This window comes from Diachasma alloeum, unplaced genomic scaffold (assembly GCF_001412515.2).
Source record: "Diachasma alloeum isolate Michigan unplaced genomic scaffold, Dall2.0 Dall_scaffold_00199, whole genome shotgun sequence".
Classification (NCBI taxonomy): domain Eukaryota; kingdom Metazoa; phylum Arthropoda; class Insecta; order Hymenoptera; family Braconidae; genus Diachasma; species Diachasma alloeum.
This window is the reverse complement of record NW_021680364.1, coordinates 1,651,136-1,679,078: the sequence shown is the minus strand read 5'-3', so window position 1 is coordinate 1,679,078 and position 27,943 is coordinate 1,651,136. Positions and strand designations below refer to the sequence as shown.

At 37.8% G+C, this 27,943-nt stretch overlaps 2 protein-coding genes across 2 annotated transcripts in view; one reads left to right on the top strand and one right to left on the bottom strand.

The window, feature by feature from the left end:
* Window positions 1-27,943, top strand: part of LOC107035662 — a 53,261-nt gene that overhangs the window by 2,715 nt on the left and 22,603 nt on the right. The window contains exon 2 of the mRNA XM_015253194.1: window positions 140-425. Coding sequence (XP_015108680.1) covers window positions 140-425 — 286 coding nt within the window. The remainder of the gene's footprint in view (window positions 1-139; window positions 426-27,943) is intronic.
* Window positions 8,801-10,768, bottom strand: LOC114841056. The gene has a single exon (XM_029125909.1). The coding sequence runs from the start codon at window positions 10,766-10,768 to the stop codon at window positions 8,801-8,803; it is 1,968 nt and encodes a 655-aa protein (XP_028981742.1).

Below are 27,943 nucleotides of genomic sequence, written 5' to 3'. Positions count from 1 at the left end.
CCGCCAAAGCAATCCTGGCAATTATTTCCGGTTATCGAGTACAAACGGCTCTGACGATCGAATGGCTCTCTAAAACGTTTTGTTCTTAAATCCTTATATACTGCAATTGTATGTATATATGTACGATTTTTTTTCCTAGGTGAATCGAGATGCTCGGGAACAAACAGTGGAGAGTATCTGGGGGATAACGGAACAGCTCAATATCCTCTATCGTGAGAATTGGACGCGTCTCGCTGAGCAAGAGATAGCGAGATTTCAGGATAAACTTGTGAAAAAAATAACTGAAAATATAATGGCCAGTCAGCAGACAGTTACATACACTGGTGCCAATGCAGATGGACCGACTAGTGAGCGCAAAGTGCCGGATTACGAGTGGAATTTCGCTAAGGCATTCCTCTACTCGCTCACTGTGCTCACCACAATCGGTGAGTAATTGACCAAAAACGGGGTGCAGTTGCTGCGGGAGGGAAAAAAATGTGTCGTTCTCGCCGGGAGGAAACGTGTAATTAAATCGAGTGTGTCGGGCTGAGCCCCGGAGCGACCTCTCCGGTCGGCTTTTTTGGGGACTTTTTTCGGGGGAGAGCCACGACGACTCGCCCCGCGAATTTCGGGAGTTCGGAGCGAGTGTTAAAGGAGCTCTGCCCTTACGGCTCCAGTCGTTGAGTGCACTGGTAGAAGACTGCTCGGGAATTTCAAGTGAAGGAGCTTGACATTTTTAACAATGATACTGTATATTTCTTCATTGACGAATCAGTTGATTTCTTGATTCGTTTCACGTCAATCGCGATTTTCAAGTCCATTCGGCACGGAAAAACCTTGAAAACTTTTCGGAACTCGTAATCTATTCAAAAGTTTGGAAATTCAAGCTTTCATTGGAAAATTAATTAATTAAGTAATCATGTTAATTTGTTCAACGTGAAAAAGCCAATTTTCTTGAATTGTCAAGATGAATGAGAAAATCGGTCGGTTTTAAGCAGACTTGAAACATGAAATTTCATAGCCTTTTTTTCCCTACATCCAATTCAATGTCACTCTCGAGAGATCTACTATAATATCTTCCACGAAATTTCAAAACAATTCGAAACACAGGAGATTCCGCGATTTTAGGTAAAAATTACGTGACAGTTCCGTAAAATTTCATACAACCACATTTCGCTCCGGAATTACGGAAACGATACGTAATTTTTATTGAATATTTCTCTCCGTGCAGTACAAAACGTCTGAATAAAACGAAAATTTGTCTGAATTTCAAAAATAAATTGAGATTTTTGGGCAGCTGTTCATCTGAAATTCAGACGCATTTTCATTTTATTCATATATTTTTTAGTGTCTGAAAAATGTCAATCACAAAAGGTGTGTGAAATTCAGACATTCGTTTTCGCTGCGATCCATCCGAAAACTTAACCGCACAAATACCCAAAATTCTCGATGCGCGAAACCACGTTCATAACACAGGATAATTCTCACTGAGGAAGCTAGTATATTTACTCGCAATTAGAAGGTCAAAACGACGATAGTGCCTGAGGGTAGGTCTATGCAATAGATATAGAGATACTGTCGGAAGTTACATGCTGGTAAGACATTCACACAGGTTGGATAATTACAATGAGCAAATACTCTACAATTAAACCACCCTGTTGTAGTCTCCGTAGCAGCCGGCTTGGTCACATCGCCTCAGGATACCATTGTTTGAGTCAACGCCACTATTTAACAAGCTAAATACAGCTACAGCAGTCGCAACCATCGTTCACCTTGTCTTTCACCTTCATCTCCATTCATTTTCAACTGTGTTTGCATCTGGGTCTAGGCCCTTAATTCAGCAATTTCGATTCACCGACCTCCAAGTTGGAGTGATGCTGCTGTCTTCAAGACAATGTTGATCCTCATCGTTTCCCTTAAAAAATAGAGTCGATGGAGTTGAGGTGGAGGAACGGTTTTGTTGGACTTCCGTGGAGAGTCAATTCCGGAGGCATCTGTTTAATGGATGTTGTGGAAAGTTTGAACAAACTTATTGAAAGTTGTTGCTCACTGATTTCCTGTTCTCAATTTTTTCAGCTACTGATCGATATTTCCGTTTAGCACTATTTAAGTTAACGTAGTCCCTTGCGACACTCTCACAATCCATCGTCATAATATTTTGATATTTTTTTTGCAGCGTCAATTTCAAAATTATGCAAAATATACATAGTTCAAGCACCACAATTTCCACAATCGTCAACCTCGTTAAATTCCACGGAAAAATTATATTCTGCATCAGCAAATATTATCATTCCTTCACGAAGATACAATTAAAATTCAAATTACAACTCAACAATTCCATTTTTCCCACAGGGGAAAAGAATGATTCCGTTTGTAATGACAAAATTATGATTCAACTGTAATGAAAAAGTCACAGAAAATGAGCGCGAGGTGAGGAGATAATTAATCCATTCTACCGTAGTTTCCATCATCCCAGCCGCGGCCCATTACTGCATTTTCCATCTTCTCTATGCACCCCGCCCCCTCGCCCTGTCCATCTCATCTTTCTATACGCGAGGGGGAAGCCACTCAACATTTTCCACTTTTTCCTTTCATTCGTTTTGTTCTGAACATTTCCGCAGACTTGTTTTCCTTTCATATTTTTTTCCGCTTCACTCTCTTAATACTCTCTTTCCTCTCGTTTCATTTTTCCTCTCAATACTTCTTTTTTAATCATTTTCTGCACGACAGTTAATTACTGAAAGTATTGCGGCACGTTTTATCGACTCGTCGGAGCATGAAAATATTGTCCCGGGTAAAATACCTCTGCTCGGTCCTATTTTAAACGGCTTATCGTTCATTCAGGAAGTTTCGATATAGTTATCATTCACCTCTTTTCACTTTTTTTCACGATTCTGTCTTGCATTTTTTAAACTTCTTAGACGAATATTTCAATGAGATTCCAATAGCGGGATCACCTGGAGACGATGACAAATTCTCATTTTTTTGGCTCAAATAGAAGTTTCGGGAGTCGGAAAATTATTTTCGCAGAGGGATTAATTCAGTAGCGAAGCGGTAAACCGGGTTAAGTCGATTTTTCCTTTTGGCCATTTTTTGATGAATATCTCGGAATCTAAGAGAGATAGCAAAACTTTGCTCATGACCTTTTTTGTAACCCTCAGTTGGCTCTACAAAAAAGGTTATGACAACAATTTTTGTATCTCTTTTAGATTCCGAGATATTCGTCAAAAACTGGCCAACAGTTAAAATCGACTTAACCCGGTTTACCGCTTCGCTCCTGAATTGTTAGCACGGGAAAAAGGGCGCAAAGTGATGGGAAATTCCAGGGCCAGGAATTCCAGGCACTGGAAATTTTATTGAGTAGCGCGTGAATTTTTCCCATTCCCACATGACATTTTTGCACAAGTCCCTAGAAATTTTATCTTAAAAATATCGCCTAAGTCAAGTACTTTTGCCTTATTTGTGAAAACTACTCTCAGATTTTCCATGAATTTCACAATTTCCTCCAATAATTTATCACTGATTGGAGAAAAGACATTTGCGAGAGGTTGAATACTCGGAGCGGATGAAATCGCTGACAACTTTCCATATTTCCTGTTACCAAATAGAAGTTCTAGTTTCAGGAAAATAGCTCTCAGAATAACGAATCAACGTCCTTATCGCGGATAGAGTTTCCCGGAGAATCTTAATAATCTAAAGCTCAGTTCAAGATTCCACTCCACCAAAGGCTATTCTCCATGATTCGTATGGGAAACTTTATATCGTCCAACGCACTTCAGTCAACTTAACTTTTCCAATTTAAAATGTCTATCACCGATCGGAAAGAAGACACCTCTGATGTGATATTTCTGTCTTTCTAACTTGAACGAGAACATTTTCTTTCCCGAGGATTATGTTCAAACGTGCGGGTGAAATGAAGATGGAAGTACGCCATAACACTTCTGATTTGATGAGAAAAATAATTTGTCACGTGAATGATTTATTTAGTCAATTTTATTTTTCTTTCTAGCTGGATTGTCCGCTTGATAAGTTGAACATCCGTAAACCTGTTTGTTTCTCAAGCATCTGTCCATTTCCATATTAATAATGGACACTGAAATCATCGGAATCGAAATCGTTCAAATCAAAATTGTTTATCATTTTTTCTGCATTTTTAATTCATCTTTCCTTGTTACTCTCAATGTCTCCCTGTAGTGTGTTCGTACTACTTCGAGAGATGGAATATTCACACTAGAAAAACTGGGGCTCATGCAAAGAGATATGGTTTGATATTGAAAGCGATTTGAATTGGTTCGGAGTTCACAATAATTCATATTATTTAAAGCACTTTAATATTTCATGAGTCTTAATTAATTTATTCATTCGCACATTAATGTTGCACGAAATAAAATATAAATTGAATAATTTGAGCAGTAATTCCGACTAATGAATAATTTTTCAACAAAACTAATAAATATTTAATTGTAAAAAAGATGTGATTCGAGAACATTTCTGGACTCTGTGAATAAATCATATTGGACTCACATATTTTCCACGCATACTTTTTCATTGAGGTTCGTTACAACACTTCAGAGAATTCCCATAAATTATCAAACAAGCGAATTCCTTCTGAAAGTAACATTTTTCATACCAAAGAGAAATGTGGAGAAATTCAATACGCTGAATGCCTGTTTTTATATCTCCAACATCCGCTCCTGAGAGTGCGCTTTCATACCACTTCTGGAATATTTCAAGCAGAAATAAACGGCTCCAGCATTAATCTTGAAATTTTAATGGTTTGCATGAGATCACCTTAGCACGTTAAATAATTCCAGAGTTGAAGAAAAATGTTGCAACGGAAAAAAATTGGAGCAAAAATATTTTCTCCAGTTTCAATTCAGGGACGCGTGTGTGTATGCTACGAACTGTTGAACCGGATGGAGGTACGGTGGATTGTTGGGTCGGGCAGTAGAGCACTGCATGAACTCGTACCGGTCCATTTTTCGAATCACCTGCGAGTAGATAGGAATATCGTGCAAGGAGAACAATACAAGGAAAACAAAAGTTTTGATTTCCAGGGATATGTTACTGATTTTCGGGAACTCCACGCACGAAAAAATTTTATAAAAAAAATTGAAAATTTATAAAATTAAAAATTCCTAAAAATTTTATGAAATTATTAGGAATTGTCAGCAATTTTTAGTGTCATTATCACTAATTCTGAATGGAAAAATTACTAATTTTCATAGGATTGTCACTGATGATCAAGGTTATCCTAGTCAGTGTCCGTATCACCAATAATCAATGATACACGCCCAAAAATCATTGACATATCCCTGGAAATCAGTGACACAATGAAACCGAGGGGAGAATATTTTTTGAATATTTGAATGAATAGTTTGAAAGTCTACACAATATCAATATCATTCGAGCGTTATCGAATAGGGGTTTTGTCGCGGGTTTACGAATTTTCACCGAAGTAAGCCGAGTTATTGATGAGGCATAATCAATCAAAATGTTGGTTGTATCATTTACCCCGCGGTATTGATACAGCTGTGACAATGAGAGCGCATTAATTATAATTTATTGATGTTTGCGCAGTCTCAATTAATTGTCGAAATGTTTTGTGCGAATGTATAAATGAATATTTGTATATGAATGGATGGAGGGATGTCAATAGTGACAGCTCGGCTTGAGAGAGTGTTGAACAAGTTGATTGTTCGTGAATACGGGGTAATCGACGCGATAGTCGAATAATTTTATGTTGTGCTTGTGCTGACGACGCGTGATCCAAAAGCTAGCGAATTAAAACTCCGAGGAACGGCTTTGCAATAATTAAAACAATAATCCACTTAAAGTCACTGAATACTTAATAAAACAAAATGCCGATAACAATATTTCAGAAGACAAAAGACTTCATCATTTAGAAATGGAATAATTATTTAGACCAAATGATTTTTTTTTAAATAATAGAAACACTTTCATTGAGACTTCTCAATTAAGGGTTACAAGCGTCGAAATAATGGTCACAAGGGTCAGGATAAGGGTCACAAGGGTCAGAATAACGATGATAAATTTCTAGCAAAAAACTTGTCGACACAAATAAAAAATTCGGACTTGTCACTGTAGTTCTGCGGTTGATATTAATCACCCCGAAATCAATCCAAAAATTCTCAACATAGAATCTTCCTCAGAGTTTCAAGATACCGAATATATTTTTTTCTATCTCCTCCTTTCACATACATTCCGGTTTCTCACAAGTTCTAGTGCAACGAATGCTGCGAACCGTAACCCGAGCGCACATTGAAAACGAGCAAACATACCCAAGCAGAGATACGCAAACAGTTGAAGGAGGAAAAGTAGGGTTGTATTTGGCGTCGCTTTGACGCCACTTTTTTCGTATGAAACCCCACAGCCACATTTCTCCATCTGCGTTCCACCCCCGCATCACTGGGCTCTCCTATCCTCCACCTAGTTCGATGTATGACTTGAATTTTCCGGGCACAACCCAACACAAATCCTTTCCCACCGAGAAGAGCGATTTACCTTTTCAGGTTGCCAAGCAACTGTGAAATCGCTGGCACGTGGTATAACCAAGACTCCGGGATACTGTGCACAGTGCCTATTTGGATTTTGTTTCATTTCAACTATTTGCTGAGACGGGGAACTTTCGTTTATATGGAGGAATATTTGACCATTAATCAGGAGTTATATTCTCTCGGATATTTGAGCACAGACTTCAGCCAAATTGTGCCTCTACTTTGATTAAATTTCCTTTCCACACAAGCGGAATTAATTTTCTGATGCGGGAGACGAAATTCCGGAAGAGCTAACTGAAATTATTTAAGAGGACAATGAAATTTGGTTGGGCCTCGTACAGCCTTGGCCAATTATCTTATTTTGCCACTTCGGAGTCGGTCGCAAAACGTGGGAGGGGAGGGGGTAAAAGTTACAAAGAAAGTTACACTGTTAGAAATTTTTTGAAATTTAAATTGCTCATGGAATTCCTGATTCATCTTGGAAATTCAATAAAACCGAGTCTTCGATTATGAATGATCATTGTATTTTTAATGACAATTTGGATTTTCAAACCTATCGCGAAAATTAAGCAACAGATTGAAAATTCAGAAGAAAAGTTGCACACATAAAGTATCCATCCGAAGAATGCCCCTTTGAGTTCCCAGCGCGAGGTCACGCACGAACATTTGGCTGGCTGCCCTCCACGGACTTGGTAACATCAACTCAGTACGAGTTGTTCTGGCTTATTACCAAGAGTGAGCGTACACAAGTGTACAGTAGTGTATGAAAACCCCGTTAACACATTTTCCTCCTGAACTGAAAAATTTTCAATGCGAGACGCCTTCAGAGAGCCTCCCCCCCGCTGTCATCCATTGATGTAAATGACACAAAAAACCATTAGAGAATAACACGGAAGAATGAGTGATCACCTTGAGGAGTCCATTAATCAAGACCGATGGTTACTTCTGTGTCATTATATAATCTCGACATCGCAGCCTCTCCATCCACTGTTCCTGTCTCATTTGTTCGTCGGGTATATAGAGCGCACGACCCGGCGAATGGACTCCTCTCTTCTGCTTGGCAGCTGTGTGAGTGGATGTGACACGTGAAAGAGACGACCGGGCGACTGCCACCCTCAACCCCTCCACCTCCTCTCTTTCTAATTGTTTTTCCTTTCCTTTCTCAACGACAAAAAAATTGGAGAGAAGAGGCACGCTAAACAGGACACGAAGACAACTGGTGTTGTGCGCGGGAAACGTGAGTATGAGTGACCCGAGAGAACGGGGTTGGAGTGGTCTATCTGAATTCTGAGAGCAGCACATATCTTGCCCGGTAGCTTCGCGAATTTTAATCAAGGCCGAGGTGAAGATGCTGACGAGTGCCTGCAGAGCTCTCTGCTAATGGATTGCCAGGCATTCGGAGGCTGCACTAATAACAATTTGTTTCGAGGTTTTCAATTTTTCAACTCGGAGTTTTTCTCCGCGGGCTCATGGGACGCGGGATTTTTGCTTGAGAGCTTTGATGGGAATATCAGCCTATATGGCCCGCTCCCCTATTTGTTCTCGCCGGCGATAGATTTTTCATAGTCTAAACTAAATGGCTTGTGGTTTTTTTTTCAATATCTTGAGTGTCTAACTCATGCAACATCTCGATCAAAGTCCACGCGGTCACGTTTCTTCTCTAAGCGTAATGTTACAAGACGTGATTTTCAGAAATTAATTTCTGACTAGGCTGCCCCGATGGAAGGATTAAGATAAATACTATAACGTGTGGCTCAAATATGAAGCTGGCATATGAGACAATATCAAAATTATGGTGAATAGTGTGGGTTTTGGATAAAAATCTTTCATGTGGGCGTGAATACAAATCAAATCAACCGAAATTCAACTTATAATAAATTCTTCCTTTCGCTCAAACTTCAGTCCGAGAGTTGGGTTTTGCAGATTTCCGCCGCGCTGCGAAGTACCACAACTTGAACTTTTCCATCTGAAATGACAGGAAGCATAAAGATTGACGAATCCTCATCTAAGCGAACTGAGGCAACAATTAATCACCCACCATTCTCGTTATTCAATTGTCCTTCGAGAAACGCTGCATCGATTGAGTTCATCCTCTCCGTTAGCCGAATTTCCTGAGCTACGAGCCAGTAGTTCATTGATTGCGTTTTGCCGATCACTATTGCGCTGACGAGTCACACGCCTTAAATTTTTACTTGTACATTCGTGAATCATAAGGCCTAGATTTCTCCAGCTGAAACGATAGAAAGTAAAAAAGACTGATGAATATTTTTATATTCAGCCGAATGCCAACACCGAGAGATTGCCTACCATTCTCGTCGTTCTATTTTCCTATCAGGAACGCTCGGCAGATCCAGTTTCATCTTCCGCTTAGCCGAATTTCCGAACCGATGAACCAGTAGTTCTCCAATAAAAACGCCCACAGCAAAGAAATATCCCAATGCACAGAGAAAAATGAGTTCTCTCAGTAATTGAAACCGCGATTCTTCCGTCCTTCTTTTGTCCATCGCGTCTGTACGCTGAAGTAGGGCACGCAACCTTGAATGGCTGTCAGGATCTGAATACCGGGAGCGCAAAAAACCTGCTTGGCGAAGTCTGTTGATAACCTCAATCATTTCATTTGTACCGGGGATATTGTGTCGAAACCACATACATTCAGTTTGAACCGCAAAAACGGGTTTTGCGATTTTCAGTTGATATCGAGCTATGGTTCTACCATACCAGAATGTCAAAACTTCGAATATTCCTCTGTCCATTAGACAACAAACATGACGATACTGTTCTGCCTGTTTCAGACAAGATACTATGCTTTCATTGACAGATTTATTTTTCAAATTGAATTTAGCCCCATCTGCTGTCTTGAAAGCTGGATAAAAATTGTACTTATTCACCATTGGTGTCGAGCATAAATTATCAATTTGTTCGAATGTTTCATACTCATTTTCCACAAAAAGATCAATACCAAGATTTGTTAAAAACCCATAAATATCATTGGAGAACATAAAAGCGACCATGACGACGGTGAAGAATAATATCCTCTGGTTTGTTTTTAAGGGCTGATTAGGTACTGTGATTGAGAGCAGTGTACTGAAAATGGCTAATGCGCTCCACGTTTTATTATCAAATTTTAAAATAATCGCGACTAACCAAATCAGTGCAAATATGACGAATGAAATGACAGTACTCGCAACAGCATTATTTATCAGATTTTGATTTATTGTATAGGTGGTCGGCATTACCATAACCAGATCGCGATCTTCCATTTCCTCCAAGAAGAAGATTTTCATTTTTGTACTAGGCAACGACGCGGCTGAATACGGACCCATTATATCTATTTTTCCAACTTTATTATCGAAGTCAATCAAAGCGTCGACGGAGTTGCGGTTCCATTTGCTTGGTAAAAGTAGTTCCTTAGTAGTGAAGTTCAATACTCGACTCATGTCTTTATACAATTCGGTTCTCAAGAACAACAGGGGGAACATTTGGTATTCATTTTTATGTTGGCCGTATCGAAGTCGCGAATTATGGTTAGGAATTGATTTCATTACATAACCATGCATATTTTTTGCAAAATTGGGAAATAACTTGACCCCGTCGTGAAATTCTTCGTGAAAGAATTGTTTGCTGAAAAAATTGAACTGATGCATTATCAGTTTGACTGAACTGGCTTCGTTGACTTTTCCATTCACTCTGTAACATTTCAATTTTCCGTAACCAAGAGATTTTGCATTATCTGCGGTTATTTCATTGCGCTTTTTAGAGTTTAACCGACGAATCTCGACAATCAAGATTTTCGACATTGATAGGTCCCAGGCATACTGCAGGATAGTTTCTACAGATCGAGTCAGATTCGATGATGTTCTCAATACGATGAGAATATAGTTTACAGAAAAATCTGTTAGATTCTTCATCGCATGCATCGTTTCGTATATTTGGACATTGTCACCAGAGTAGTCTGCATAGAATATGAACAGCAGAGAAGTGGATTTTACTGATACAACACCAAAATCCTGTTCTTTCAAGTTGATAACTCCACCGTCCACTTCAACTATCACACTTGGCATGGTCCCCATGATTTTACCAAACAATTCGTTCTTCACTGCATCAGAGTAATCTGTACTACGTTGATGTATAATCAATGCTGTGTGGACTTCGCCTGAGCGAAATAGACGTGTAGTCACGCTGTCAAACCAGTCAACTTCTGGACGACTTTGGATTTCGTCTGCTAGAATTGCGATGAGAACGATCATCAGTGAAGTCTTTGTAATAGACATGATTGATCGCTGTTTTGAGGTGAAATGTTATTCAAGAAGACGGGAACTGCTGATCAAAGTAGATTTTGATATCAGCGCGGAACTGAATTTCGATTTTGCATGATAAATTGAATAATGATGGCGTCAATTCATTCTCTGAAACAGTTGTACCCAATGATATTTACGAATAATTCAATTGTAGAATTTCACAAACACTGATAATTGTCTGTTATGACTGTTCATCAGAAGGTGATGAGTTTTACTGTTAATTTTCACTGAAAATGTCACTGATAATTCACATTAAATTAAGTTCCATCACAATGAACTGCACAACGATCACCAACATAATGATGTACGTGCAAAATGCGTTGAGATACATTAGGAATCCACAATGAATCGGTGAAAATAGCTAAATAACTTCTACCCCGAACGGCGCTCAGCGATTATTGAATGTCGTTGATTAACCAACAGCGGTTGGTGAGGAACTTGCGCCGTGAAGAGCGATTTGTACGAACAAAAATAGTATTTTCCATGTTTTGAATGAATGATGAGATTTTCCTGATTGTTACCTGTTTTGTGAGTGATCATTGACTTGTTTAAGGAAAAATTCCAACGTACTGTAATATAATGGATGATGGATTGTTTTTCGGAAAAAATAAAAGGTGAATATTATATCACATGGTAAGGGCGGAATAATATATTGTGTTGTGCTATCTTCACATTCAATATTGAAGGAATGGTGATGAAAATAACGAAATAATGGCAGACGAGGAAATACCGGGAATTTTTCAGCGGAAAAAAAGTGGGTTTCAAACTCTCGGATTTTTCTTCAATGCGAGAGATTCAAATCTCGCAGGTCTTCCAGTCTCCCTCGTGTTACGTCCTCCGGTTTCTGTGTCAGCATCTTTGAGCCCTACGAAAGAGGAAGGGAAAATGTGGAGAAAGAAAGGGCTGCTTCTGCCACACCCCTTATACCCTTTCGTGAAACCGGTCTTTTCATTTTCCATTTTCTTTATCTTCCCGAGCTCTCAGTAAAATTTGCGCATCACGACGGATTTTCTTCTATTTCTCTGAATTTATGAACAACACTATTAGAATTTGAATTCAATTTCAGACTAAATTGCTCATGGAATTCCTGATTCATCTTGGAAATTCAAAAGAAAAGTTGCCTGAATTTTCATGATTTTTAGTCATTTTCATTGCGGTGTGAGTTTGAGTGAATATATTATATTATATTATATTATATTATATTATATTATATTATATTATATTATATTATATTATATTATATTATATTTCTCTCAATCTACTCCTATCAGTAGTTCAACAACATCACGGTCAACGGTATTTCAAAATTTCACCTGCTCTCGAACCAATGAACATTTTCCGTGTTAAAACCCATCACGCCAGTCTTCAATTACATCTGGTACTTCTCTCCACTCCCTATATTGCCAACTCAACCCATATTACATACCGGTGTTTGGTCTCTGCTGAGCGAAATAGTCCAGAAGAATTTTCCTCCCAGGGGTTGCCGTGCGCCTCTGGACCCAAGGAGGCAACTTTCTAATAACTGTTTTCTCTCTCGCTCGAGAAAATACAGTGAAATTGGACGGGAATTCCGAACGTGGGGCTCGGATAGCTTTATATATTTTCGAGAAAGCTTTTCCAGGACGTTCATTCGTTATTGAAGTTCAAGTTTTGCATTGGGGATCCTTCTTTCTTCAGCGCACGGCAATCAATTTTGGGAGCAAAGGAAATACTTAATGGGACTTTCGCTCAAGTTTCATATAAACAGCCGGAATGGAGACATTAATTACACAATGGAGGTAACAAACTCCTGGGAGAAATGAGCATTGAAAAGTTTGGAAAGTGCAGCGGGAGTTCGCTCACAAATAGTTGAAAATGTGGACATTATTTCGGTGACAGAATATCAATTTTCGTTTTGAGGAAAACGGAGAACGAAATATGATAAAACGGTAGCCACAGCAGCGGATCAATTTTATTCCCCTCTTTTGACAGATATTCCCCACATTTTAGTGAGAACTCTCATGTACGCAGGGAGAAAAAATTAGCTTTGCCGAAAATATGATCCACGCGAGAATATTTGATGGAGTGGAACAGATTTACTCGAGGGAAATTAACCGACTTGATGGAAGGGAATTCATTTTTTTTTGCAAGAATAAAATAGAAAAGAATATTTTTTCAAAAAAAAATTGTCCCCGTGAAATTATTTAGTTATGTTGAGTTGTTATTTTTTGAGGTATAAACCGCTATTAGATACAAACAATCAAATAATTAACAACTCAATCAATTAGATGTGGGATCACACCCCATCTAAAGGCGAGTCCGTGTGCCTCCGAATTTTTTAATTTGTGCATTGTTAATTATTTAATTCAGTAGCGAAGTGGTGAAACGGTACAAGTCAATTTTGACTATTGACCAGTTTTCAATGAATATCTCGGAATCTAAGGGAGATAGCAAAATTTTCGTTATAACCTTTTTTGTAGAGCCGATTGAGAGCTACAAGAAATGTAATTATAAAAATTTTGCCATCTCTCTTAGATTCGGAAAAATTCCTTAAAAACCCAACTGGGAGATAAGTCGACTTAAACCGCTTTACTACTCCGCTACTGAATTGTTTCCCTCGTAATTTATAATTTATATCTTATAAAATATCCAAAGTTTGAGCGAGTGAAATAACCCTGGGGGAACACAGAAATTTTGGAAAATATCCAGAACGATAATTTTGGGGAAAGAAATTGATCGGGTGTCATTGACTGATCACGCGGTCCTCGCAATTTTTTCTCAACCGCTTTGTTACATTTTATCGCATTTATCTTCATAACACTATGTAACAAAAACAAACACGCTATTCAATTCGCAAAAATACGTTCCTATGAGTCACAACAAGGTATATTTACCCACGAACTTGTCTGCTGGAAAACATTGACAAAAATATAGTGTTGTTTGTGTTCGATATTGTGTTGTTCTATTCTCTCCGCACCGGTGGATATGACAGCATTCTGGGCGGCGAGGGGGGGAGGGGGAATTGAAAGATAATTTCTCATTTTTTAGTAGAATCTCTAGAGGTTGTGGACGAACAAAATTGATGGGGCGGAAAAATTTTTGATGAATTTATTGATGAGACTTGAAGATAAAGATTTTTCTTTTTTTAACAAAAATCACATTTTCATATATTTTTTGAAAGAAATTCGATTGTGTTTTCTAATTATTTTTCTGTACAACCAATAAGATGAGTAAATTTTGATTAACTGCAACGAAAAAAAAAATTTAATTCAAATACAAAAATTTGTTTAGCCTAGGAAAAATGGATGTTTGATATTGAAAAAAAATTATTTGAAGCAAACAAAAATTCATTAGTAATAATTAATTATTCAAATGATTAGAATAAATAACTTTTCTGGGCATATGAACTTTTGTTCACAAATCTTCAAGGAAAATTTCAACTCAGAATGTTCAACAGCATGTAATGCCCCTTAATCCCTAATGAAAAAGTTATTCTATTACCACCAGCATATAACATTCGTCCGTTAGGAAAAAAATCAACGATAAATTTCCATTTTTAATTGAAATCTCCAGTGACCGCGTACAAACTTAACGCGACGGAAAAAGTCAACTCTTCTCTTCACGTCATTAAACTCTGAAAACACACAAAAACTAACTTCCAGTATTCGTCGTGATGTCTCGGAAAGTGGAAGTCGATTTCTTTTTGTACTTTCGCGCCCAGGCTCTCGCGGTCATTCGGGTAATGGCAGTAGACAGCGAATGAATGAGAGAAAACGAGAGAGATGTGCGGTAAAAGTGGTGGGAGGGAGAGACGCCGCGGGCTTTCCTGTCGCTCGTTGTCCACACGGTAGGGCAAAGCATTCACCCGAGAAATTTGCAATTAAAATTGGACGGTAGAAGTGCTCGTTAATTAACGCGTGGTTCATTATGCGTGCCTCTGATTTTTTTTCAGTGGAAAAACTGGAAATATAAATTGATATATTAACTAGAGACAGGGAGATGGCAGCCATTACATTATCATTATCGAGGTCGTCATCGGTAATTGGAGTAAATCGAGAGATGTGAGTAATCCAATTGAAAAAAATCATCATTTTTTCTGTTCATATTGAGGCCATCCAAATACTTTGGCTATTTTTTCTCCACTTCACTTCAAAAAATCTTACAAAGAGTGAAAATGTCCCATATTTCCAGAATTCTTTAAAAATCAAATCAGAGAAACTTCTTGTTCTCCGTATATACTACCAATTATCAATGTTTTTTCATTTAAGACTCACATTTTTTGTCTCTCGAGTATTTTCCTTCTTTAATAGTTCCATAAAAGTCCCTCAAATCACACGAGACATTGATTCAGCGCGATAATGCAGAAGCCTCCCGCTTTTTATTTTTAATATCCGCCGCCGGTCCCAGTTTGACGAGTTTTATCGTAACAGGAAGGGAAACATACATCCCCGAGGGACTCGAAGTCAACTCGCGATTTTATTTCGATTTTTTACACCGGAGACGCAGTCACAACAACCTTATCCCCAGGAAATAAATACCCGTCAAATTCAGGGGGATGGTTCCACATGATTGAGTTATCAGTGGCGTGTGGGCAATCATTCAGACGGTTGATTCTCATTTCCTAATGGACTCACCGCTCAGAGGGCTCCACTGATGATGGAATCGAAGGGTGGATTCAGATTGGTAACCATTTAGCCGATATACTGCATACTCTCGACGCTCACTCGAGTTACTCCGGCATCAATATTTGAGTGGAAGTAACCGTCATTTCCTTTTCCCCGATAGATCGTTCCCTTTGGAGAGCAAATAGATGGGAAAAGAGACTGTGAAAGCGAGTGTCTTCAGGACGTCTTAGTTTCAGACTTAGTGAGACACAAGCATGTGTGTTATGAGCTGACTTCATGACGACTGAAAGTTCAAATGTCTTTAAATGAAACGTTTTATGTCACACGGTGATAACAGTATTATTTGACGAATGTGATTATTAGGGTAGCTGGTGCACGTACCGCCCACTTGAGGGAAATGAGTCTTTTTTCCAGCCTCGCACTCTACAAGGAGTCATAAACGGTTAGAATGGGCTCGCCGAGGTGTTCACTCGCAGATGTGAAGAGGACAGATTTTTTATTAACATTAAACATATTTAATTATGTAATTCAATTGCCATCGGCCAGTGAGCGATGGAATCGAACTTTGAGGGTAATACCGCCCGGCATGCGTCCAATACCGCCCGCCTTGTTTTGATGACTTCTTTCAGCAATGCAGACCAACTGTTATAATTTTTCCTATTTTCATCCTTCGTTGCCATTCTTTGGCTCCATTTTGAGAAAGATTTCACGTGAATAATAATAAATTATCCTGAATTTACCCGATGTTCCAGTGGCCACCGACTGCCCCAAACAATCGAGCTGTCACTCGACCGCCCTCTAGCTGCAGCGTCTAGCAGCCCTATAGAAACCCTGGGCGGCATTACCCACAAACTCTGGGCGGAATTACCCACAAACGCGGAGGCTGATAAAATAGCCAATAATAACTGATGAAGATATTTTTCTGCTATCGAAAAGGTCGCAATGGATGTGGAAATGTATAACGAACATATCAGTAGCGAAGCGGTAAACCGGGTTAAGTCGATTTTTACTATTGGCTAGTTTTTGACGAATATCTCGGAATCTAAAAGAGATAGAAAGATTTTTATCATAACCTTTTTTGTAGAGCCAATAGAGCGTTATAAAAAAAGTCATGAGAAAAATTTTGCTATCTCTCTTAGATTCCGAGATATTCAGCAAAAACTGGCTAATAGTGAAAATCGACTTAACTCGGTTTACCGTTTCACTACTGATATATTTCGCAGTCCATTCAATTATGGACCAACTGGGAATTTGAAAAATCTTAAATTCTGGGGTCGAAATATTTTAAGAATTCGGTAGGAAATGATCTGGATTTTTTTAACGATGTTTCCACGATAGAAAATTGAAAATTTCTGTTGACATTACTTGTTGTTATCAATTTTTGCATAATGAAAAAAGCTTTGGACTAGAACCAATTCACTATTTCCCTCCGTCAACCGGCGCTGAGTGCAGTACAACCCCACCTATCGATTCCAAATAATTCATATCTCCGACCAATGATTATCGACTGAATTAGACAGCCTTCAGGGTTATCCCCTCACTAGGAGATATATTAATTATCGGAATGCATCTCCTCTATAAGCACTCCAACAGTTACGCTGTAAATTTTGGCGAGCGTCAACCGCTATAACCCTTCACTCGATTGACTAAGTGGCTTATCGATGCCACAGGCATTTCCTCTCCCTCGCACACACCAGCGCATCTTGGATAATCGAGTATGACCCGCAGCTGGGAAAATCCATATCGATCGATAAGAAGTTGGGGATAACTCGAATTGACTATCGATACAATTCAATTTCAATCCCGCCCGGTTCAATACAGTTTGTTGTTTGTTAATAGGTAAATAGAAAACTAAAAAAATAATAAATAAAAACAAGACGAGTTTTTAAAATTTTTTAAATCAAAATTCAAAAAATGAATGACAATCGACGTGATATTTGAACCATTCGAGTAATTACTCTCATCCCTCAGTGAAAACGCGAAAAAATCCAGCCATGATTGGAACTGGAACACGATACGTTTTTACTTCTCTTCAAAAGCAACGATATTCGCAGGAATTTGTATGATATCATTGTACGTTGCAATGAATTGTTTTGAAAATTGATTGGTTAATTGGGCCATCAATATCACGCACCCAATTGAGTACTTTTTTATTTTTATTGCAGAGTAAGAGTCATGAACTTTGACTCATTCACTGAAGCATCAAATGCTGAATTCATTAAAACTGAATTGCGACTTGTTTTACATACTTTATTAAATTGAAAATTGCGAAATGAATCAATAATTCGCTCATGAAGCCACGTTTGAAAACACATTGTCATGGATAGAGGGAGAGTTGTATTAATTTTTCATACATGTATAATATGGGCCAATTCTTATATAATTTTCAAATTCATAACGAATATATAAAAAAACTAAAATATGTAAAATACGTTTTATAAATTTTTTGTAAATATAAGAAAATTTATAAAGCATATATTTTTAAAATATGAAAAAAATCCCCTTTACGTGCTCACAACACATTCCACACCTTTCGCGACCCAATTCCACCGCAAGAGCCACCTCCCCCGGACCTCCTTCAATTATTCCCCCCTCCCCCTCAAAAACGAAATCGAATCATCCTGCCGGCAGTGTCCTCCTCATTTCTCATGCGGAAAAAGCACCCGTTTTTTCCATAGTCTCGAGGTCGTGACTGCACACAGTAACGACAGGAAAAATGGTTTTCACTGAGACTCCTGGCAGTTGTCGGACGGTCCGCGGAATATCCCCAAAGGCAATTGCACGTCTCCGAGGTGTTTTCCCCGGGACAAGTGTCTCAAGAATGTCAGTGAGAATATCCAGCGAGCGAACATCCCAGCGTTTGGCCTCGAATCGTCTTTACAGCCAGACCCCACTTGAGCCCTTGATACCACGGTGCCTTGTACAGCTCCACGAGTTTCTGGTGAAAGAGAAGAAGACAAAAACGAAAAAAATGAGGTTGAACACTCGACGTAAAACCGGAGACGGGACAATAACCGCCGGTGGAAAGGAGCTTCGGATTCATCTGGCATTCGCGGATAAATGTTGTGTCGTCTGTACAAGATGGTAATATCCCTTTGACGAATGACACTGTCAGCCGTGCAGACTCGTTGGTGGAATGCTGTATGCACAAGTCGATTTATCAAATTAATAATCTACAATAACTCAGAGTGAGACCACTTAATTATTCACAGTATCGTACAACCGAGTACTGATGAATAATTGATATTGCTTTTGGAAATATTAAACCGGATAAATACGGGCGCTGGGGTACGGCGGAAAAACATTGTGGGGTGAACGACACGGTGAAGCACCATGCTGCATGTTTGGAAATTTAATTTGTTCAGTGGTGCCATGGATAGCATGAGGGGTTCCAATTTTGCCTGGCAACAGTGGCAAAAAGCCATCGGCTATTCTCACCGTTAAATGTGAAAAATTGATATTGTTATTATAGAGCTTAACCCGCTGGTCTAGCTGCTGCTATCTTTTCGTTTTACGTTACCATATGAGAACGCATCACGGAAAATCCCCGTAAAAATTAACGCCACCTGAAGCATCGTCGGATAAAGTAGACTTAACTGGTGGGTATTGTATGATATTGTACGGTGGACGGTCAACAGCCGCAGGTATATTGACTTTTGCGAGTCTGTAAAATTGTTGCGGCGAATTAGTCGAAATTTGCTTGGAGGTGGAATTCAGAGCTTCAAATAATTGGAAGAATATGAATGGAGCGCCGAAAATGTCACATTATTGTGTCTTGAGGATATCTAAGTACTTTGGCGATTTATTCTCGATATTGAACCGTTGGAAGACATTTTGAAAATTTTAAAAAAAATTAGAAAGCTTAGTTTTGGAGGGAGATTGATGAAATTATTTAAAAATAGCAATTTTTGGAAATCACGAGCATTTTCTATAATTAATTCATAAATAATGAATTTTCTACCAAAAAATCATTTGTTTCATATTCAGAATTGTATCAGAAATCGATTTCGTGTTAAAAAAAAATTATTATTCTCTGCATTTTTTCAGAAAAATCAACATGCTAATTGATGTGATGTTTGAACCTTTCCAGTAATTTTTCTCATACCTCAGGGGAAACGCAAAAAAATAGCGGTAATTGGCAATGGAAAACGTAACATTTAAAAAAAAATAGAAAGTTTACTTTTAGAGGAAGATTGATGAAATAATTTTAAAGTAGCAAATTTTTTTTATAACGAGCATTTTTTATAAATAATTTATGAACAATCAATTTTTCACCATAAAAATCATTTGTTTGGAATGGTAACAAATTTATTCATATTCAGAATTGGAATTGAATAAGATTCCAATGAAAATATTTCCTGAAATTCCAAATTTTTTAGCACCATTAACATGAGAATTCCCTAATTTATTTGAATTTTTAGTGACAACGTGAATATTCAGTGCCAAATTACCCTGAATTTATTATTAATAATTAATAATTAGTAATTAATAACGTGAGACTATATTTTCCGGAATTTTACTGATTGCTATTAATTTCTCTGTGATTCTCCCATTAAATTCCGAAGAAACTCATTAATCTCGCAGAAACTCCTTGAAATTTCATCCATAAATTTTTAACAGTGTAGACATTAGTTTTTACAGTGGCATCAAAGATCCTTGACTATTTCTCTTTACGTCATTTTTTTAACGACGATTAAAGGAGCACAAAAATCCTCAACTTGCACTTTGAGAGATTTATTTCACGCAAAATTTTCGTTTGAGTGTCAGCGGGAATATAAGAGGGAAGGAGGGCTGACGGCACAGCTGGTACGGTAATGAAGAACCAAGTGCTTTCAGGCAACGAGGGATCGACGATAAACTTGGCTCTCATATAGCCCACCAGTCTACTCACACGCCCTTCTCAGTATATTTTCATCGTGAAATAGATGTGCCTTTGGGTGCAAAATGCATCTGGGGGAATTTACCGTGGTTCAAGATTTTATATTTTATAAACAGGGAGATGATCTATTTTCTCATATTGTTGGGGAAAAATGGATTATGAACATTTATTATCTGTGAGATTAGAGGGCGGGGAAGTCGATGGGATTTGCATCACACTGTTGGAAAAATTTTTAATGTCCTGCATAGTTTAGTAGTAATTTTCAGGGAAGCGATTGTGAATTCGATTTGGGAGCAAAAAAATGAGGATTTAAAATGTCACGAAAATTCCATGAAATTAAAAATTGTTTAGTAGCAGAAGGATGCTTTAATTTTTTTGTTGAATTTTGCGTGATGAATTTTATCAGCAAAATAGTCACGTGATTAAAATTTCTAAAAAAAGTTCACCTAAAAATTTTAGACATTTGGTGAATCAAATGCGCCAAATAAATTGACCTCAATCCAAGATTTTGTTTTATAAGCAAGAAGGTTATCTACTTTTTTATATTGTCGGTGGAAAATTGTTTGCGAACATTTAACCTCTCCAAGCTTAAAGAATTTTTTAATGCCTGTCAGTAAGTAACATCATAGTGTTCGCAAAGTTGAGGGTTGGATGGAAAAATCGATGGAATTTGTCTCGTGGCTTGGGTTCTGTGGTTTTAAAAGATTTCTCAAGAGTGGAGCACGCTAAAATGTGGCCTGAGGGCACTCTGCATGACAGCTACATCCACTTTTTCCATTTTCTTTCACCATCTTCATTATTTACATTTTCTTTTCTTGGTACCTGAATTTTCCTGCTTTGTATTCATTTTCGTGGAATAATTCACCTAAGATTCACAGATTCAATGACGAAGTTGAACGAAATTTCAGTGCCACCGGTACTTGATGAAAATTTCCAGAGAATGTACAAGAAAAAAATCAGACATAGATTTTATTTAATTTAAATTAGTTGAAAAGAAATCTCATTCAATTTAATAAAATGAAATAACCACTGAATGAGACATGATTGAAGGAAATTACGTGCAAAATAACCATTCGGAAGTATCTTGCGAATTTATCATAAAAAATAACTGCTATTACCTACGAAAAACATGGCGACAATATTTAAAAACTCGTGTTTTCTAGGGATATACCTTAGAGGATTTTGAATGCCTGTCATCAAGTAATAGCATAGTGTTGCTAAAGCCGAGGGTTGGATGGAAAAATCGATGGAATTTGTCTCGTGGCTTGGGGGCTGTGGTTTTAAAAGATCTCTCGAGAGTGGAGTACGCTAAAATGTGGCCTGAGGGCACTCTGCATGACAGCTACATCCACTTTTTCCATTTTTTCCGCCGTCTTTATTATTTACATTTTCTTTTTTTCGTGCGCGGTGGCTCAGGGCACGAGTTGTCTCCCGCAAGAGGGCAGGGTTATAAAAGAGACAAGAGCTCGAGCACTTTAACCGCGCGTCATGCGGAGACTAGAGCGAGAGAGTTGGGTAATCACGAGGTTCTAGCCCCGTGGGCAAAAATTCTTTTCCCCATCCAAGCATGAAGAGACGGCCTTTGCACTGGGTTGTGAAAGTCACAGACTCACCGACACGTCGGGGTTCTTACGGGGCTCAGGATGATGGTGTAAGAGGAGAGATTGCCCGGGGAACCTTTTTTTCGTTAAAAAATATCCTCTAGTCGGGCAAAAGGGTACAATGGAAAGACATGAACACCCCGATCAAGTCTAGTCAGACCAAAATCACCATTATTTGATGAGGTCAGAGGGTGCGTTTTGTATGGTGAACAACAGTCGACAAGTTTTTTTCCTTCCGTTCCCCCGTGACCCGCATAGCACCGAGTGTACCCCGGCATTCAAGCTCAAACCATTTCATACCCAGGTTTATACAGTTATACGTTTGTGTTGTCCCCGCAGAAGAGAGCCACGGGGAATACACAGAGGTTTATTGACTGTCGCAAATCGCATAGGTGAGCCTAGAGTCTCGCTTTGGATTATTGAGTTGCCAGCCTGCATGGTTGCATATGTGGAAAATGTACGTGAATATGGGGAGGAGGCGCCCGCATTCATCACGGTCACGTAGCAATATTCAAATAAAGGGACTCTCGGGTCTGTGGCTCACTGAAGGGGGGTCCCTTCTGGATGCGGAGCGGCGGCTGCTACTGGAGCGGCGGCGTTACAGATAGTCTCGTAATAACTGTCTATCGGACGCTCACTATTCGGCAGTCGAAATCGGGTGAATGAATTAGGTAGGAGTGGACTTTTGTTGCTGGAAGACAAAGAATGGATTATGCATGAGAAAACGTGATATTGGAATGAATTTACGGCGGTGGGAGGCGAAGCCGGGAGGGTGAGACGTCAGACCGCGGGAGATAATTAATTTTGTGAACATGAGGCGACTGAGTTAATGATTTTGCACGGCTGGAAAAGGTTTTTAGGTGACAGCAGAGGTCTGGGAATTTCAGGAGGTTGTCAGCATAAAATCTTCACTGTTGCCATTTTTTTGAAATTTTAGTAGCTATTGTATGGGAATTTTGATAGCCGTGTGAATTTTGAAACGCATTATGATATTTATGACATTTAAACATTAGGTTTAATTGAATTTTCATTCGTATGATGCAATTTTTTTTGTTCTAAAATTAATCCACTCAAATTTTAAGAATCTTTTTTATTTATTTATTTGTTTGTCTAGTTATTCATTTATTCACTCATTTTTTTCTTCGTAGAAGAGTCAAAATACTATGCAAAATATCTCTGAAATTGAAAATTATATTTTAATGTAATTAACGACTCCCGTTTATTTCAATGTAATTCACATTTCGTCTTAGTTAATTTTTAATTCATTTCGAATATTCCTTTCGAATGTTCTTAGTTCGATAAAGCAAATGTTCTTAATTATTCAATTTTGCATTTTTCAACTTAAAATGAATATGTTTTAGTGTACAATAAAAATTTTTTTTCTGAAATTGCATATTAGAACTCTGAGACTCTTAAAGTCCGTCACTTTGTTCTGAAATATGTAAATATTTCTATACAACTTATTCTTTTGAAACATTTTCTACAGAATTTCATCGGCTCAAGTTTTTTTCATTCTATTTTTCTTTCTTCTCATCAAGAAAATCAAACAAAAATACTTGTAAAATTTGAGTCGAGAAAATTCTATAGAAAATATCTAAATAGAATAAGTTGTATTGAAAAATCGAATTGTACTGAACATTTTCTATTGAACATTTCAATAAAATCCGTCAAAAACTAATAGAAAATTCACTAGCAACCCAAAAGAATTTTCCAACAAATTCACTAGATTTTTCTGTCAAATTTTTTCATCTGTGACGAAAATCGAAGCTCAGAGAAAACCAACGGTTTCTCAAACCTGCGGTTGTCCCTAATGACGGATAATAGCGATGAATTCTCTCATGAATGACATTCATTCCATCCAGCAAAGTTTGTTTACGATAATACTAAATTACTAAATTACTCAATAATTCTCGCAAGATATTCCCGACAGAAATGTTCTTAATTACTGTTGTTACTCAGCTCTGTTCTCCGGGATTTGAACGTAGAATTAATTAGTCCTCAGCATCTTCACCAACGGCTTACAAATATCTACAAGTGTGCGAGTAATTAAAATAAGAAACTGTTGGCCATTAATTAATGTTGTCATTCTGAAGGGCTGTCTTGTTTTCAGAGTAGGGTAAGGGGGGTCATTTGTTATTCGAGAATTTTATGAAACGTAGAGGAAGATTTGTTCAGTTTAATTCACTTCTCGCTTTAGTAAATTGCTGATGAATATTTTCAGCTGGCGAGAATGCAGGATTCATTTGAGGGAAGTTCATTACTGCAGATTTATTTGCGGGCTTTTTAATTGACAATCTGACGAAATTCTGGATATGTGCGAGTGATGCAAATGCAAATTTCGGTGATGTGAATAACTAGGAGAGGATTAACGCCGGATTTAACGCCGAAATACCCACGGATTATGGGTAGTTATGTTAAATCGAGTTATTATTCATAATAACGGCTCGAATGAAACGAATTGTCTACATAAATATTTTCCCCAACATTTATAAAAAAAAATTCAATAGAAAAACAGTGAAATTATAAATTGTGCAACGTATCCCAGCGTTTTTGAACAGATATTTGTGTATTTGATATTTATCTATTGTTTACGTTGCATTTTGTAAAAATTCGTGGACATGATTTTTTTTCTTAGATTTTACTGTGAGAAACAATTTAAAATAAAAACAAAAAACTATTATTCTATTTTACTGAAAAGAATTATTATTATTTTGAATATTTGTTTTTTCAGTTTTATAATTATTACATTTTCCCGTTCGGGGGAGGGGTAATAATAGTGAAACTAAACCAAAAAAATCCCATGTTGAGCCCCAACATGAGAGGCGTTTCAATCTCGATATTGAAGCGTTAAAAAACAATTTTTTAATCTGGAAAAAAAATTAGAACATTTACTTTTGTAGAAAAATTGATGGAATAATTGAAAAAATGAAAATTTTGAAAATGACGATCATAAATAATTTTCTAAACGAAACGGTAACAAATTGATTTATTATATATTCAGAATTTTACCACAAATCGATTTTATATCTAAAAAAAATAAAGTTTAAACAATTTCAATTATTTACTTATAACCATCGAATGTTAAAAAATAATAATTCTACACAACATATAATTTGAATGACCCTGAACACTCACCACGTTTTCCAGTTTTTCTCACGTAATTTAATTGACAAATTGAAGCTTGAAACTTGTTAATCTATACTGTAGTCTCTACCAAACTATAAAAGTCCCTCTGAGCCCCTCAACTAACCAATTCGAACATTCCACACGGAGAGAAATGTTCAGTTCAATTACGGAACTCACAATTCACTCACCGATTACGGAATCGACTCAGAAAATTCAAGTGACGGTATCGTAATTTTTCACAAGAGATTCGGAAAAAAATTGTGGAACGCACATTTCGCTCCGGAATTACGAAAAAGATACATAATTTTTATTGAATATTTCTCTCCGTGCAACCAAAAACCTCCTAAACTCAATCAACTCCCCGATGCCAATTAAAAAAAACTGCACAGATAAAACCTCTTCTGGGCCCCAAATCACATTAAAAAATAGTAGTGCCTCCCTCCATCCCATTTACGAATAGCCGTTCGCATCAAACTCCAGGTATTTAAAGCTCTCCACTGGAGGATACACCCTGAAAAATGTTGCGGCGCGTAAATTTTAACAGACCCATAAAATAACTGGATTTGTGAAAGTATTTTTCGACTAATGGAAAAAAGTAATGAAGGAATACCACTGTCCCCCCCCCCCCNGCGAGCGAGATATATTATATCCCTGTCTCTTATACACATCTCCCCCCTCCCTCCCCCCCGCTCTAACGAATATGTTACATTGAACGTTAGTCGGAGGGATTGGGAAGCGGCTGTAGCCCGGCAGTTGCAGTAGTTTCAATCCGCACTGGTCGGACAGTGACTAGTAGATTTCATCCCCTGCGGTTGAACACACTGCCAGTCATATTTTATTTCAATATAAACTCTCTCTCACTGCAACTGTGGCAACCACCGTGGACATTATTTTTTTCCATCCTAATATTTTTCCCCCTCTTTTTTTATTCATTTTATCACCATTTTTTTGCCCAACGAATCCCTCTATTTCCGAGGCTTCCTGGGGAGAAATGGAATATGAAGCTCATCCAATGTAATTTTTGTGCAATTACTTTTTTACGGTTTGGCACGCACTCCGCATATAATCGTAGTCCGAACGTCACACGGCGAAATATTTCCATGGGGCATTATTCGGGATTTAATGCAATTTTCACACCGCCACTCTCGTCCAACGCGTTATTCTCTATTACATTCGCCGCTTCCGTTATTTTTTTACTCTCGTCACAATGTTTTTCCTTCTCCGTTTGTTCTTTTTTTTTCAACATTTTTTTTGTCCCCTGTAGAAATCAGTCATCCGGCCGATGCATTTGTATTACGCGACGAGCGTGTAGCCAGTTATGCAACATCGTAGGATCGGTGAAATAATTCATCCGAGCTGTCGTGTGCAGCCTGGCAACCTGTACCTCCAGTTACTCGTTCATATTCCCATCGTTGTTTGTTTTGATGGTGTTGGTAGTGGGGCTCTTTTGAAAATTGCCGGGGTGTTTTTACGAGGTTTTTTCAAATGCCGGGATGTAAATCCACGCCGTTACACTCGGAGAGAGCGGGCCAGTTTGCCTCGGCGAGAGCGGGGTAATGCAATTGGTGGACTAAATCCTTTTAATCTATTTTTTGCCGGAAATCGGGTGTCACGGGAATTCACGAGTTACCCAGAATTTTTCGCGGCATCTGAGAGAAATTCTTTGGAAAAATTCTAGTGCTGGTGCGGGAAAAATCACGATACAACGGGTGCGGAACATTCGAGTGCTGTTGAGATAAAATTTCTAGGGATACGAGGGCTTTTTTTATTTTTTGAGGTTCTTATTTTCTTCGTGAGTATTCATTGAAGATTTATTCTTGTGTTTTACTCTTTTTTTTGTATTATTTACTGAGAGTTTTTTAAAGTTTTTTTCAAGTTTTTCGAAGCTGAAATTCTTCAAGTTCTTCAAGTTTTTTAGTTACCAAGTTGTTTTGACGGAGTTTTCTAACGATTTTTTTTTATGGAAGTTTGTTAAACAGTTGGAAATTTTTTGAAATTTTATGGAAGATATTGTATTAAATCTCATGAGAGCGAAATTTTTTGAAATTTAAGTAACAGATGCATTTGAATTTTCAATATTCTAACCTTGAATTCAATTTCAGATGAAATTGCTCATGGAATTCCCGAATCATCTTGGAAATTGAATAAAATTAAGTTTTTCGTTATGACTGATCATTGAATTTTGTGAAAATTACACAACAGATTGCAAATTCAGAAGAAAAATTGCCTGAATTTGCATGATTTTCAGTAATTTTCATCGTCGTATGAACTTGAGAAAACAAATTCCATTGAATATTCAAGAACATTAATTGATTTATCAATAACAAGATCAATGGAAATTACATGTAAATTATTCGTTGTTCAAAATTTCCAGATTTTTTACTTGAAATTTCATTTCATTTCACTTTTCTAACAGTGCGGATTTAAAGAAAAAATGATCATTAACTTCCAAGTTTCACGTAGAATTCACGGAAATTCATGAGTTGTCCGTGGGAGTGAGATGGAAATTTCCTAACTTGATTGAATTTTCAGACTATTCAATTTTTCATGAATAGAAACAAAATGAGGTAAATTTCCAATTTTCTCCTGAATTTTCCTGATTTTCCTGATTTTCACAGAACCAAGCATTCCCAAAAATCAAGTATTTCATTGATTTCCCGACCACTTAAACACAGAATCAATGAAGTATTATTTCCCATGACAAAATATCCCGAAATTTCAGTGAAACACGACCAAAACTACCGGAATTTGACACGAAAAATTCAGCCAAAAATGTTCAACACTGAACACGGACCCGTTACAACATCAGTTGTTTGCTCATTCGATCCTACAAGACCAGTAATGTAATCGGTGCTCTCGATCTTCTTAATCCATTTCCACCCAGAAATCGAATGTCACAAGAACTTACGGACCCCCCCCCCCCCCCCGCGTTTCCTCC

Excerpts from the sequence above, each read along its gene's own strand:
- LOC114841056 (XM_029125909.1), bottom strand. The coding sequence starts at position 10,768 with ATGTCTATTACAAAGACTTCACTGATGATCGTTCTCATCGCAATTCTA.